The following is a 13,098-nucleotide window of genomic DNA, read 5'->3' as shown; positions in this document are numbered from 1 at the left end:
AATCTACAAATATATGAATCAGGATACTGGAGGGTATTTGGTGAAATGGTCCAAAATTAATACAGAAGAATTAACGTACAAGAATAGCCAATTTAAAAAAAAGAAAAACAGGGGCACCGGGGAGGCTCAGTCGTTAAGCAGCTGCCTTCGGCCCACGTCACGACCCCAGAGTCCTGGACTGAGCCCCACATCAGGCTCCCTGCTCAGCGCAAAGCCTGCTTCTCCCTCTCCCACTCCCCCTGCTTGTGTTTCCTCTCTCACTCAAATCAATAAATAAAATCTTAGGGAAAAAAAAAAAGGACAGCGAGGTAAATTTTTAAAAGTATGAAGAGGAGGATTTGTCCTATATTATGTTAAAGTATATTAAATCAATGGAACTATATAAAAAGTCCAGAAATGAACACCAATAAGGAAGAAAACGTATTACACAAGAAAGAGTTTTAAACCATACAGACAAATTAGTCAATAAATAGTGTTGAAACAGCAAGTAAAACTCAGGGAAAATGCTAGCCTCCCCACATCTCTCCTTACCCCAACATGAACTCTCGGTGCACATAAGAGTTAAATGGAAAGATGAAAAGTAAAAGTCCGAGTAGAAAGCACAGGTAAATATTTTATACTCTTGAAGTAGGAAAGGACGTTCTAAGCCACACACAAAAACCCAGACATGTTAATGAGCACTGTTCAGTTTCACTATAAAAAAAATGTTAAGTTTCTGAGTCAAAAACACATAAATTTGAAAAACTGTATCCATACTTCACCTAATGCACCCAGCCCTACGTGCTCACACACCTCGCCCACCCAGCAGAGCCTACGGTCAATAAACACAAAGGACGAGTCATTGCTAGCAGACACGGCGAGAGGTCCCACTTGCGCCACAAGCCAAAGGCTTGGCGGGAGTCCTGGCACACAGCAAGCTCTGCTCGCACCGGACGTCAGCAGTGCCACGGTCTTCACCTGGGTGAGGACAGTCAGCAGAGCCTGTGGGGCATCTGCCGCAAGCCCAAATGGTCACACCTGTGATGGGATCGCCCACGTTTTGAAACCCTCACAAATACCACAGGGGTCTGGTTAGACTCTTTAAAAAACAATCAATGGGGGAAAGTGCTTGTAGGTGAGCTCATATAAACTCCAGTGGAAAGAGCGGAGCTTGACCGTCCAATGGAAGAGCAAAGAGTGCACAGCTGAACAAGACCATTTTGTAAGGTCCCATCCGCGGCCCTCGCCCCAGGCCAGGTTATCTGTGTGCTGACACTGGACACACAGAGATACAGCAGCACAGACTCTGCTCTCTACGGACACAGACAAACTGTGAGCAGGCTGCTGATGGCAAACCAAGAGGAATGTCCCACAAGAGAAGAGGGTGCAGAGACAAGGAAGGGTCTGGGCCTGGAAGGCACCCTGCATCTTGCAGGAAACGTGTGCTGAGCACTGACTGCCTGGCCAGTACCCTAAAGGCACCATCTCTTTTAATACACATAGCCAAGCAAGCTTGAGAGAAACCCATTGCTAGTCAGCTGGTTAACAACAGGGCAGGACTCACCCAGGACTGGCTCCCACAGGTTCCACTCTATGCCCATGCTCTGATGCAGACTAGCACAGGTCACGAAGGCGGGGTTAAGGAGGTCTTCCCTCCCTGCAACCTATATGCCGTCGCTCAGTGAAGAAGCAGCTTCCTCCTTATTCACCTCAACTAAGCAGTCCTTCCACCAGTAAGCAGACCAGGCACCACCTAAGGCCACAGAGTTCAAGCCCTCGGCTTGAAGGATGCCCACGTGTATTATGGCTGCCACATGACATGACAGAGGATAACAGAGGGGCTGGGCCAACTGGCGCCAAGCCCAAAGTGGGTCAGAAGGAGGCATGGGAGGCAAGCAGGCCATGGACACCACTGCCCAGAGGAAGCCATGAGCCTGTCTGAGGGCCAGGCCACCATGTGGAGTCATGGGAATGACCCTCCCCTGCAGCAGGGCCCCAGGACTTCCCCTTTTAGCACAGGAGCCAGAGAAGAATCAACTTCCAGAGTTACCAACAAGAACCTGAGCTGATGACCTGGGAAAGGCAGTTCAACAGCTCACTATGCACAGTCCCTTGGGAACACTATTTCTCAACATAAGCCATGCCGAGCTGTGTCCCTGGGTTCTCATGCAAACCCCCAAAGCCAGGTGGTCCTTCAGCTCAGCAAAGAAATCACATTCCTCATTACTTCAGCAGCCAGTATTCCCTGAGCACTGGCCAGGAGCCCACAAGAGCCACAGGAGCTTTCCTGGACCTACCTCAAGGAGATCAAATAGTTCAGCTCACTGAAGAGGCTCACGAGACCTGGAGCTGCTGACCACATACTAGCCACGACCTGACTGCTTACTGGGGCCTCAGTGAACCCTGGGTCTGAAAGCTAAGTGCAGACACCTGCTTCCAAGCACATGGACTAGCGGTGAATGCAAGCAAGCACGAGCCCCACAGGTTCCACCTCTGATCCACTGACGTCCCTCAGCAGGCAGCAAACAGCCCTGGGGAGTGAGAAACGGCAAGATGCAGATCCAAACAAGCCACGGCAGCCCAAATATTGGTTTCAAGGTAACCAAGAGAACTCAACTCAGGTCACTCCACTCTCATACCTCAGAGAGACCGGAGACACTTGCTCACTTGAATCACAACAGCCTGAGGCCTGGAAATAAAGACCCTGCTGACAGCAGCATCCCCAGACCCCTTGGGTGCCAGGACTACAGCGTGAGATATAGCTGCATTACAATCAAGCCACTGCTGGAGTGTCCCATGCCTGACAACTCCCACATGGGTCTCCTGGGGCCCAGTGCCTGCTGGGTATTTCCATCTGGACCACTCAACCCAACAGCTCTAATACTCAATTCACCAGCTTCACCCCTGACCTCTCCCTGGCCCCCAACTCGCCTGCCTCTTTTCCTGTGTCATCATGCCCTCAGCTATCTGGGTCAGAAATCCCTTCCTGTTCCTCCATCTCCCTTCCCACACCCTATGGTGGACTCACTGACCCTCTTCTTCTCCACCTCTACCACAATCCCTTTCCAAAGTGGTCCCTGCCTCCAAGATTGTCCCCTCGGAGCCAGCTTCCACCCCACCAGACAGCCAGTCCAGCTTACATCCCCAGGCAAGGCTGGTCCTCTGGTTCCCCCGCCAGACCCACTGCCCCCACCCCACCCCTTTGGCTCACTTCACCGCACTCGAGCAGGCCCGCCCCGCGCCCACCTCCAAGAGCCAGCAGAGCGGAAGGTCCGCAAGTGTGTAGTTCGGCACTGCCGGCTACCACAGAGCCCTCTCGTCGGGCCCTAACGCTGCCCTGCAGCTGTGCTGGCTGGCGCTGCAGGAAACCCGGAACCCCGGCACGCGGGCCTCGGAGCCCGGGGGGCTGCGGCCCGGCCCCGGCCCAGCACCACCTAGCTCTCACCTGGACTGCTACGGCCCTGCCAGCTTCACGACCTATCCTCTAGGACCAATAATCCCCGTGACTTTTGGACAAACTACTCCCTGCTCCGGCCCGCCTCCTTCAATGTCAGAGAGGAAACGGGAAGGATCCCCTCGGGGCTCACGCCCCTAGAGGACAGCCGGCGTGGCCGCTGAGCGCCCCCAGGCCCCGGCACCCCGCGCCGGCGTGGAGAAGAAGGGGAGCGGCCAGCTCCGGGCCTCTTCCGGGCCGTGACGCCGCACGCCCGGCTCCTCGGCTGCGCAGGGCGCACCTGAGCTCCGGCCAGGGGGCGGGCTTGGCCCCGCGACGCCCAGGACCCTCCTCGCGCTCGCCCGCTGACCTTGGGGAGGCGCCTCCCGACTCCGCTTCCCAGGCGGCCCCGGCCGACGGGGCGACCCCAGACTCTCCGGCCCAGGCTTCCCCGAGGGGCGCCTCTCCGAGCGAGCGCCGCCGAGCCCCGGGGCACGGCTTACCTGAGGAGCTGCCGCCGCGGCCCGGGCGCCGCCCTCCCACCCAGGCCCGGCCCGGAGTGGGCGGGGCCGCACGCCGAGCCCGCCCCCGCCCCCTCCGCCAACCGCGGCCCGGCGCGCGGCAGCCCGGCCCCGCCCCCACACGATCTCTGCGCTCATTGGCCGGAGGCGCGTCCCACTCCCTCCCTCTCTCCACCCCGCCCACCGAGCCCCAGAAAGCGCGAGTGCGCAAACTCCGCCTCGCGTTCGGTCCCGCCCCCGGCCTTCCAGAGACTGCGACTCCCGACAGTTGGGCTCGAGCGCGGCCTCCCGGCTGGCCGCAAACGCTGCACCTGGTCACTGCGCAGGCGCGGGGCGTGCACTTCCCGCTTCCTCTGCGCGGAACCCGACCCCCTCCCCCGCTCTGTTCTCGTCAGCCTCGGACACTTAACCTCAAAGATTCAGGCGCGAAGACACTGCTCCACACACCGGGGAACGCATCGGGGACGCGGGCTCGGCGCGCCATTGTNTGTGCACAAAGCCAGTCCCCTTGCAAACACACCTGTCCAGGTACACACGCCAGGTGGGCTTCACCTGGGCACAGGCGGATACTATCATGCCTTATCATCTCTCACACAAGAACGCACACACTGAACACCCAAAAAACATCCAGAGACCCTGGGGCCGCCGGCCCCTCCGCGAACAGAGACACGTTCAGTTGGCCAACAATGGAGATGAACTGGTGTGTGCATTCGGGAGCCTGGGCTCTGGAGAGAGGGGCAGGTAATAAGCGAACACTAAGACGCGCGAAGCGCTGTGAAGTTACGTCGCTGGGGGACGGGGACGGAAGGAGGTGCGATGGGACTCAGGGAAGAAGCTGGGAGAGGAGCTGCGTTCTGCACAGGGACACTGGCACCCGCAAGGCCGCGGAGGCTGGAAACCTCTGGACATGTTTGCCGACCGAGAAAAGGGAGTGGCGTCGCAGCAGCTCCGGAAGTGAGAAGGGCGATCTGGGAAGGAAGCGGTCCGCAGCGCTGTACCCAGGGCCTCGCAAGTGTCTTCATCTTGCAGCAGGTTGGGTCTGCAGAGAGCTGTGGGTGATGGTGTGAGGGTGCAACGTGGGGCCCCGGGATACACACTGGGGCAGGGATGGCAGCTGAACAGTGAGAGGAGGGACATTCCTTTTACCAAGAGAGAAGGGGTTCAGCTCGTTTCTGTTGCAGGGATGGAGCCCAAAAGACAGGGACAGAAGGCTGACGGTGAGATGCCCTGCAGATGGGGCCTGGTCCATCGGGAAGGGCCCCAACCACCCCCCAAGCCCCTCACGCAGCATGTAGAAGTTGCTAGGGCAAGAGGCAGGCCTTTTCGAAGCTCCCATCTGGAGGACTCACTTCCCTGCCCAAACCTGGCCTCCGGACATGGCCAGCGCCGAACATGGATGGCCCCCCTGCTCTGCCCCCTCCCCAGCCTCAGCCAGACTTCATTCCCCAAGGGCACTAACTGCCCCAGCAAACATCACAGCTGTCATTTTGCTTTATTACATTACTGATGCCAAGCTCCCATCTATAACTGTAAGCTCTGGAAGAGAAAGGCCCATGTCTGTGATTTGCTCCCAAGTGCTCAGCACCAAGCCCAGCACGTGATGGGTGCTCAATACATCTCATGGAATGGATGGGTGACTGGGAGTGCAGTGAAGGAGGGCACAAAAGACTTTGCAAAGGGAGGGTGGACAGAGCTGGTGACCGTTCTGGGTCCTGCTTGCCTCCGCACGATTCTCACTGGCTCCCAGTTCTGTTCTGGCACTGGTGGGAGCTAGGAAGGGGACACCCAGCACGGTTCCCAGGCTCCACAGCGGGAGCTGGGAGGCAGAAACACCTCTGGCCAGAGCCACACAATTTTCCCTTTTGCTGCTCTAGCCCCTAACACCTGAATACAACCCCTCTGCTTGAAATCCAGAGGTTTCTATTCTCTAACCTGCACATCAGCAACGAACACAGTCTGTCCATATTTTCTATGTCCCAGGCAATTTGACAAACAAGGGCAGTGGGTGAGCCAGGGCATATTAAACACAAGCCTTGCTCTAAAGCAGCTTATCCACATTTCTCATCCAACAGCGATAAGAAAACACGTCTGTCCTACCAGACCATTCCCAGGCCTTCATGCCAGCAGGTACACCACGGCTGCTGCGGGTCCCCATGGTGAATGAATCAAGTCCACAGACAATCAGCAAGCCTCCAGGATGGAGGGACACCTGCAGGATGGCGGCCCACAGCCACTGCGCCATCTAGCTCATGGCAGAGAGACCACATATTTGGACCTCAGCTGCCCAAACCGTCATCTGTAAAACAGGCGTGACTTCGTTGCGCTCCAGTTTGAGGTCCTGGATGTGAACGCCTGCTATGGGATGGGTGTGTCAGGCACAGTCTGTAGACAGGAGGCAGGGACTAGGGGAGGTGGCCATTGGCAGCTCCTGGGACTCCTTAACAGTGCCGGCCACACAGCAGGTGCTCATTAACGTTAGCTGCTACCCCCTCAGGCAACAGTGCTCACAGAAGGCTCTGGAGGCCAGGAGAACAGAGGGGTCACGTTGGCTTCCCTCTCCTAGAGCCCAGGCTGGGGACCCTTGCTTGCCTTGGGAATGTGTCATCAGTCTGAGGAGAGCGCTGGGGGCAAGGCCTCCTGCAGTGGACCTTGGCCTAGGCAGAAGCTTCTAGGCCACAGCAGAGGGGACAGGGAGCACCCACCCCCATGCCTTTCTTCTGGCTCAGCCTCTCTTGCAGCACACCTGGCTGCCACCTTGCTGACCTCGCAAAGGATGAGGGGCTCAGCTCCAACAGTTGCCAGCACAAGCTGAGTTTCCTTTCCCTTTATGTCCTTAGAAACCCTGCTCACCTTCTCTCGCTCACCCTCCCACAAGCTTCTTTAAAGGTCTTTTGTGGCTACAGAAGGCCTCATTGGGGATTCTCACCCCACAAAGAGTGGACCCCATGCAGGACGGTGCTAGTTCCAGCAAGATATTCTCAGGGAAGGCAGGCCCTGGGGGACAGAAGAACACTCCCCTTTGAGGGCACAATGCAAGGGCAGCTCTAGAATGCTCCATTCTGGAATCTGCCCCTGTTTTCCCAGAGCCTGCCTTGACCCACACCAGTCCAAGGCTGTGTTAGCTTCCCACCCCAAGCTCTCAGCCCTGGTCACTCCCTTGCCTTGCCTCTGCCCTAGTCCCAGAAAGACTTCAGAAATTTGGGTGCAGCCTCAAGGGGCACAGGTCCCAGCAGCCTCCTCCAGCCCTGTTGCCCTAGCCCTTCTAACACAAATCAGGCCTCAGCCCTGCCCCCTCTCCTCCTACCCAAAGCCCTGCAGTGAGCTGGGCCACCCTGCTGCCTCCTGTGGCACCCTGCCCTCCATGAAGGGCAGTGCCAGGTGAAAGCTGGACCAGCAAAACTTCACGGAACAGGTGCACGAATGCAGGGACAATGGCTACCTGCTCTCTTCCAGGAAGATTGGCTCTGGGACCTTCTCCAAAGTCTACCTGGCCTATGCCACGCATGAGCGCCTGCAGCACAGCCCCAAGCTGGCCTCCGACCTGCGGGGCAAGCACCATGCCATGGTGAGCCAGACCCATCTCCTCCCCATGGGTGACAGACAGCAGGATCCATGGGCCGCCCTTCAGCCTGGCCCTGGTGGTCCCTGTCCTGACCCCATTGAGGCACCTCCCTGCTATTCTGGCTCCTTCCTGGTCTGGTATCCTCCCAAGGACCTGCAAGCCGGCCACTCCTAGTTCCAGAACCCCTTGAGCATATCAGGGCCAGGAAGGAAGAGAAAGGTCAGTAGAGACCCCCAAGGATGCTGCTTCCCAGCCTCACCCCAGTCAAGTTCAGCAATGTGCACAGAGCACATGGGGCCTGTTCATGTCCCCCTTCAGGGGCTGTGGTCTGCACACAAGGGCCACCCTCCACCCCTGTAGGTGGCTATCAAGATCATCTCCACTGCTGAGGCCCCTGTGGAGTTCTCCCAAAAATTCCTGCCCTGTGAGATAGCATCACTTAATGCTACCTACAAGCACCTGAATGTGGTAGGCAGAGACCCTGAAACAGCCCATGCCCAACCTGCCCATCCCCTGCTGCCCAGGGCCACCCCCTTTCCCACCAGGGACCCTTATTGGGGCCCAGCCCCACCCTGAGGCCCTGATCCAATGCACTGGACAGCCCCTCCTTGGGTGATAGCAGGGGGGCGCCTGGCAGGTGCAGCTCTATGAGACCTACCAGAATAACCAGCGGTCCTACTTGGTGCTGGAGTTGGCAGCCCGTGGTGACCTACTGGAACACATCAATGCAGTGTCGGAACATCCCGGCCGCCCAGGGCTGGAAGAGGAGGCCCGCAGGCTGTTCTGGCAGCTGGTCAGTGCCGTGGCCCACTGCCACAGCTCTGGCATTGTGCACCGGTGAGGGGGCCACGCTGCCTGCACGCCACCTGCATCAAGAGGCCCACCTGGGCCCAGGACCAGCACCACTTCCCCTTCCCCATGCAGGGACCTAAAGTGTGAGAATATCCTGCTGGATGACCAAGGCCTCCTAAAGCTGACTGGTGAGCCTGGGGCCCAGCCCCCACCCACTTCCCTAGACTACCCTGACTCATGACCTGAGCCTTCAACTTCTTCAAGAGGCCCATCCCTATTCAACTATTGTCTCAGGCAGGACCCCAGCCACTACCCTTGCCTGCTTCAGACTTTTTCTTTATTATTTATTGCTTTAAAGACTCATTTATTTATTTGAGAGAGAGAGGAGGGGCAGAGGGAGAGGGAGAATCCTGAAGCAGGCTCCCTGCTGAGCGCGGAGCTCAATCCCAGGACCCTAAGACCATGACCTGAGCAGAAACCAAGAGTGGACCACTCAGCCAACTGAGCCTCCCAGGCTCCCTGCCTGCTTCAGAATTCTGACCCCAACCTGGCTTGACCTTCAACCCTCCCAGAAGGCCCAACCCCACGCTTGCCTCCACCTGTGCTTGCAGACATCCACACACTCCACACCTGAGCCCACTGTCCCTTCCCATCCTGCGCCTTCTGTGGTCTACTGCCTGCGTCCCCCTGGCAGACTTTGGCTTCGCCAACCGGTCGGGCCTCAGGAACTCGCTGCTGAGCACCTTCTGCGGCTCTGTGGCCTACACAGCCCCCGAGATCCTCATGAGCAAGAAGCACAATGGGGAGCAGGCCGACCTGTGGAGCCTGTGAGTGGCCCCCCCAGGCACCCCAGCATAGGCAGAACCCATGGGAGGGCAAGAGAGAGGGCATGCCCTGAGGCGCCTGTGCCCCCAGGGGCATCATCCTTTATGCCATGGTGACCGGGAAGCGGCCCTTCAAGGAGCGCCGGCCCCACCACATGCTGCACCTGACGCGCCGTGGCCCCACCTCAGGCCAGGCATGTCCCCAGGAGAGTGAGAATACCGTGTCCCTCCCAAATCCCAGCCTGGGCCTGGAAAGCGGGGCACCAAGAAAGACCTGGGTCCAAGAGCACCTGGGCGGCTCGGTTGGTTAAGCGTCTGCCTTCTGCTCAGGTCATGATCCCGGGGTCCTGGGATGGAGCTCCTGAGTCCAGCTCCTTGATCAGCAGGGAGTCTGTTTCTCCCTCTGCCCCTCCTCCCGCTCATGTTCTCTCTCTCTAATAAATAAATAAATAAAATCTTAAGAAGAGAGCGAGACCTGGGTCCAGAGAAGGGTCATCCTGTGCTGTGAGGGGAGTGGCAGTGGCATGGGAAGCTGACCTGGCACCCCACTCCCAACCCAGTCTGGTAAACAGACTGCCAAAGCGGTGAGAGGGCAGCGGGGCTGGGGGAGGCCCAGACTCAGACTCCTCGTGTGGAAAGGCAGTGGTCCCGGTGAGCCCTGAGCTCTGCACCGGCCCGGGGCATACTACCTTCCCTCTCTGTGCCTCAATCTCATGATTGGTGAAGCATGGACTCCCGCCAGGCGCTTGGGTCACTGAGTGGGATGACTCCTCCAAACTGCCAGCGTTGCTGAGAGTGATGGGTAAGAGGGTGGGCAGTGGGAGGCTACAGCTGTGAGCCCTTGCCCACAGAGTGCCAGGACCTGATCCGGGGCTTGCTAGAGCTACGCCCGCGTGCACGCCTGGACGTGCAGCAGGTGGCTGCCCACTGCTGGATGCTGCCCGCCGCGCACGCACTCTTTCCGCACCATGCTCAGCTTGTCGCCAGGTGGGCTGGGGCCCCCAGCAGGGTGGGCAGGTCGTTGGCCCCTCGGTGCCCCTCCTGATCCCCCACGGCTGTAGGTTGCAGAGAAGCCAGCTAAGTCCCAGCTGCCGGCAACCCTTGACCACTCGGAGCCTGGCAGAGACTCAGAGCCTCCAAGGCCTGCAGCTTCGGCGCCCCCAGCAGGGGGGAACTCACCATGGGAGTGCTTCCGGCCCAATGCCTGAGCCCCCAGAGGCAGTCCCAAAAAGGGCAGGATCTGCCCAGCTGGGGCTCCGGAGCATGGCAGCAGCCAGTCTAGGGTGGGCGCCTCCAGGTAGCCACTATCACTGAGCTCCATGGTTGCCATCAGGACCGTGCCTGGGCACTACCTGGGCATCTGAGGATGGGTAGGCCTAGGTGAGGCCAGATAAAGCATTTATTTTACGGAGGGCATGCTGCCGTCTCAGTGCAGGAAGGGGCAGCCAGCCACGGGGAACCCAGTAGCATTCCCCATCCAGGGAGAACACGAGTCCACATGCCTCCGTGCCAGAGCTTTAATCGGGAGAAGAAAAATACAGAGGGTACCACAGAGGAAGGAGATATCTCATTTCCATGAAGCACCCAGCCTTGATGGGGGGAACGGGAGTGGACCTCCAGGTTTGGAGACAGTGACAAGACTGAGGACGGGTGGAGCGAGGGTGTGGTAACTCTCAGGGCATCAGGGTGCACTCCAGTGCCAGAGTGCAAAGGGCCTGGGAAGGCCAGCACTCGGGAGTCCTGTGCACAAGATGGCACCAGGAAGGGAGCACAGTTCAGGGAGAGCCACGTGGACAGCCTACCAGGCTCGGCTTAGCAGCTGCAGAACAAAGGGGCCCACACAAGGAGCTGAGGAGAGCAAGTTTCTTGGGTCCACAGGGGCTCCAAGGGGGCAAAGTGTGGTGAGGGAAAAGGTCTGGCGAAGAGCAAGGCTGCAAGTACGTCAGGAAGACTGTCTGTGTGTTAGGCAAAGGGCTCCGAAACTCAAGGAAACTGACCAAGGATAGAGTCTAGGTAGTGGGGCCAGCGAGCACATCACATCAGTCTGGGGCGGGAGAAACCAGCCAGGGGCTAAGGGCAGTGCTGGAGCACAGGTCAAGCAGGACGGAGGAGAGGATAAAGAGAGACAGTACCCAGCAAGTGCTCTAAGGACAAACCAGGGGGCCGCAACCCTAGAGATCCCAGGACAGGCTGAGGCTGGTGAGGGTCGCAAGAGGTCAGTCCTTCAAGGCTGGATCTCAGGCAGGGCAAGTTGAGGACCCCAGAATGGAAGACTCAGGGTGGGACTGGCAGCAAAGGGCACTGCTTGCACCTGGATGCCCATGGATGCCCCGACGTCTCTAGTGCCCTTGGGGGCTGCTCAGGCTCGTAGTGGTTATCTGTCCAGCCCCATCGACCGTCTTCCTGGAGGTACCTGAGAGTCACAGAGAGTGACTAGCTCTGGCTGACCAGTGCCGGTCTCAGCAACCTGAGCTACTCGAAGCACAGGGCATGAGGAGGCACCCTGACCCTCCCAGGTTTATTGGGCATTCACCCTAGACACCTCACCCTGGGCATAAGTGTAGCTATGCTTTTCAGCAGGGAACAACCTCTGAGCAAGGAGACCCAGAGGCCTGCAGGTGGCTGCAGGAAGGTCTGGTCTGGAAGGCCTGAAGTGATGGGCTGGTAAAGCTGGGCCTGGAGCTGGTGGTGGGTTGCCAGGGCCTCAGGTGGGTGTAGCCCCCTCTGCTTGTGGCTCTGGGGCCAGCTCCTCTGGCTGCTCCTGGGTGTGCTGCTCCTGCTGGTCCAGGTGCTGCAGCTGCCTCTCCACACCCTCAGGCACCTGCACCTCCAGCAGGTTTTCCATGCCCGGCTCAGGCTCATCCCCGATGAGCACCTGCCAGCAGGGGAGGCAGGTGAGCAGCTGGCTGGTACACCAAAGACAGCCACCGCCCCTTCCCCACAAACCCTGCACACCTGAATGAGTTTCTCACAAGTCACCTGCACGTCGGGCTCTGGCTCCCAGCTGTGCAGCTCACGCAGGATCAGGTAGGCTCCCTGGTTCCTCACCTGCTGTCGACCAGGTGCTGTGGCTGTTAGCTGGAAGAGGGCAAAGGTTATGCAGATATCAGTATACTCGTGCATGCGTGGGTATGTTGTGGGGTGGCATCAGCATAGCAGGACCCCCGCTCACCAGCATAATGGCCTCGATGAGCATCTTGCGGATATCGGCATCAGGCTCTCTCTGCTTGTCTGGCGGCAGATACTGCAGGTCAACAGGCAGCCCTAGAGGTGTATGCGGGAGTTACTGGGTGCCTGCACTGGGCAGCTGGGCCAGACCCTGCCTTCGGAAGCCCCATCTGTGCTCCCCATCTCCCTGCTGGTAGGTTTCAGAAGGGGTCCTAATCTGTGCATCTGCCTGCCCCCCAGCGGCCTTCCCTCCTGCCCAGCCAACCCTGAGGTTCCCCACCCAAGCCACTCACGCTCCATCTCCTCCTCAGAGAAGTCCTCAGGCCCAGCCAGGGGCAGCAGCAAGAAGGGGAGAATGTCCACCTGGGGCCCAAGCAACCACTCGTGGTGTCCTGAGGGGAAAACAGAAATGGGAGCCAGTCTGGAGGGGTGGGCCCCAAAGTGGTCTCTTTGGCCCAGCCCCCCTCAACCGCAACACCCTCACCCCTATCAGCACTCACTATGCTCGAAGCAGCAGTTTCGGAGAGTCCCCACCACCCCGCCCCTGCGCACCGAGGAGTCTGCGAATTGGGTAAGGGGCAGCAGCCGCTGGACCACGCACCTGAAGGGAGGGACCACTCAGTGCCATTCCTGTTCACTTCCACCCCCTCCCCGCGAGCGCCCCGGGCTTCACCTCTCGGGGTCCAGCAGGAAGGTCCGCGCCGCGGGACGCTGGCTGAGGTTGGAGAGCACTGGCCCCAGGTAATGCAGGGGCGCCCGGGCGTTGTAGTCGGGGGTGCACAGCGCGCGCACCAGCCGCTCCAGGCCTGACTCCCCCGG

General features: G+C 59.0%; 4 protein-coding genes across 21 annotated transcripts in view; 2 read left to right on the top strand and 2 right to left on the bottom strand.

The window, feature by feature from the left end:
* The window catches only part of MROH1 (maestro heat like repeat family member 1), a 68,532-nt gene extending 64,541 nt beyond the window's left edge, over positions 1-3,991 (bottom strand). For 9 of the 15 annotated variants that reach the window (XM_034668781.1, XM_034668769.1, XM_034668782.1 and 6 more), the window contains exon 1: positions 3,916-3,991. The gene's annotated coding sequence lies outside the window, so the exon portion shown is untranslated. Of the gene's footprint in view, positions 1-3,424; positions 3,588-3,713; positions 3,735-3,782 lie in introns of those variants that run through there. The other 6 variants (XM_034668770.1, XM_034668773.1, XM_034668771.1 and 3 more) reach the window with 4 other exon arrangements.
* A 204-nt stretch (positions 3,992-4,195) lies between these two features.
* LOC100480096 lies at positions 4,196-10,487 on the top strand. Of its 4 annotated transcripts, none has more exons than XM_034668767.1 (5): positions 4,197-4,965; positions 6,006-6,060; positions 7,387-7,498; positions 8,420-8,475; positions 9,963-10,487. In XM_034668767.1, the coding sequence occupies exons 1-4, from the start codon at positions 4,620-4,622 to the stop codon at positions 8,432-8,434; spliced, it is 528 nt and encodes a 175-aa protein (XP_034524658.1). In that variant the 5' UTR covers positions 4,197-4,619; the 3' UTR covers positions 8,435-8,475; positions 9,963-10,487. The 4 variants fall into 4 exon arrangements, with proteins under 4 accessions (XP_019658237.1, XP_034524658.1, XP_034524657.1 ...); XM_034668766.1 differs by lacking the exon at positions 9,963-10,487 and adding an exon at positions 8,899-9,035; XM_034668765.1 differs by lacking the exon at positions 9,963-10,487 and having other exon boundaries at positions 8,420-9,519.
* LOC109490075 (testis-specific serine/threonine-protein kinase 5) lies at positions 8,828-9,454 on the top strand (the record flags this gene model as incomplete). Its single annotated transcript, XM_034668540.1, has 2 exons — positions 8,828-9,114; positions 9,203-9,454. Coding segments are annotated over 2 exons (507 nt in total), but the record flags the coding sequence as incomplete, so codon positions are not given.
* Positions 10,488-10,614: 127 nt separating the features above from the next.
* On the bottom strand, positions 10,615-13,095 carry HGH1 (HGH1 homolog; the record flags this gene model as incomplete). Its single annotated transcript, XM_034668539.1, has 6 exons — positions 10,615-11,986; positions 12,067-12,189; positions 12,284-12,375; positions 12,573-12,671; positions 12,780-12,880; positions 12,953-13,095. Coding segments are annotated over 6 exons (729 nt in total), but the record flags the coding sequence as incomplete, so codon positions are not given.
* Positions 13,096-13,098: the final 3 nt, after the last annotated feature.

This window comes from Ailuropoda melanoleuca, chromosome 9, assembly GCF_002007445.2.
Source record: "Ailuropoda melanoleuca isolate Jingjing chromosome 9, ASM200744v2, whole genome shotgun sequence".
Taxonomy (NCBI): Eukaryota; Metazoa; Chordata; class Mammalia; order Carnivora; family Ursidae; genus Ailuropoda; species Ailuropoda melanoleuca.
The sequence above is the reverse complement of the archived record's forward strand: the minus strand, read 5'-3'. Positions and strand labels throughout refer to the sequence as shown.

Coding starts and splice junctions, on each gene's coding strand:
- LOC100480096 (XM_019802678.2), top strand. CDS start 4,620: ATGGAGATGAACTGGTGTGTGCATTCGGGAGCCTGGGCTCTGGAGAGA. Junction 4,966..6,005: donor GTGTCTTCATCTTGCAGCAG/GTTGGGTCTGCA, acceptor CTCATCCAACAG/CGATAAGAAAACACGTCTGT. Junction 6,061..7,386: donor CCAGGCCTTCATGCCAGCAG/GTACACCACGGC, acceptor GCTCTCTTCCAG/GAAGATTGGCTCTGGGACCT.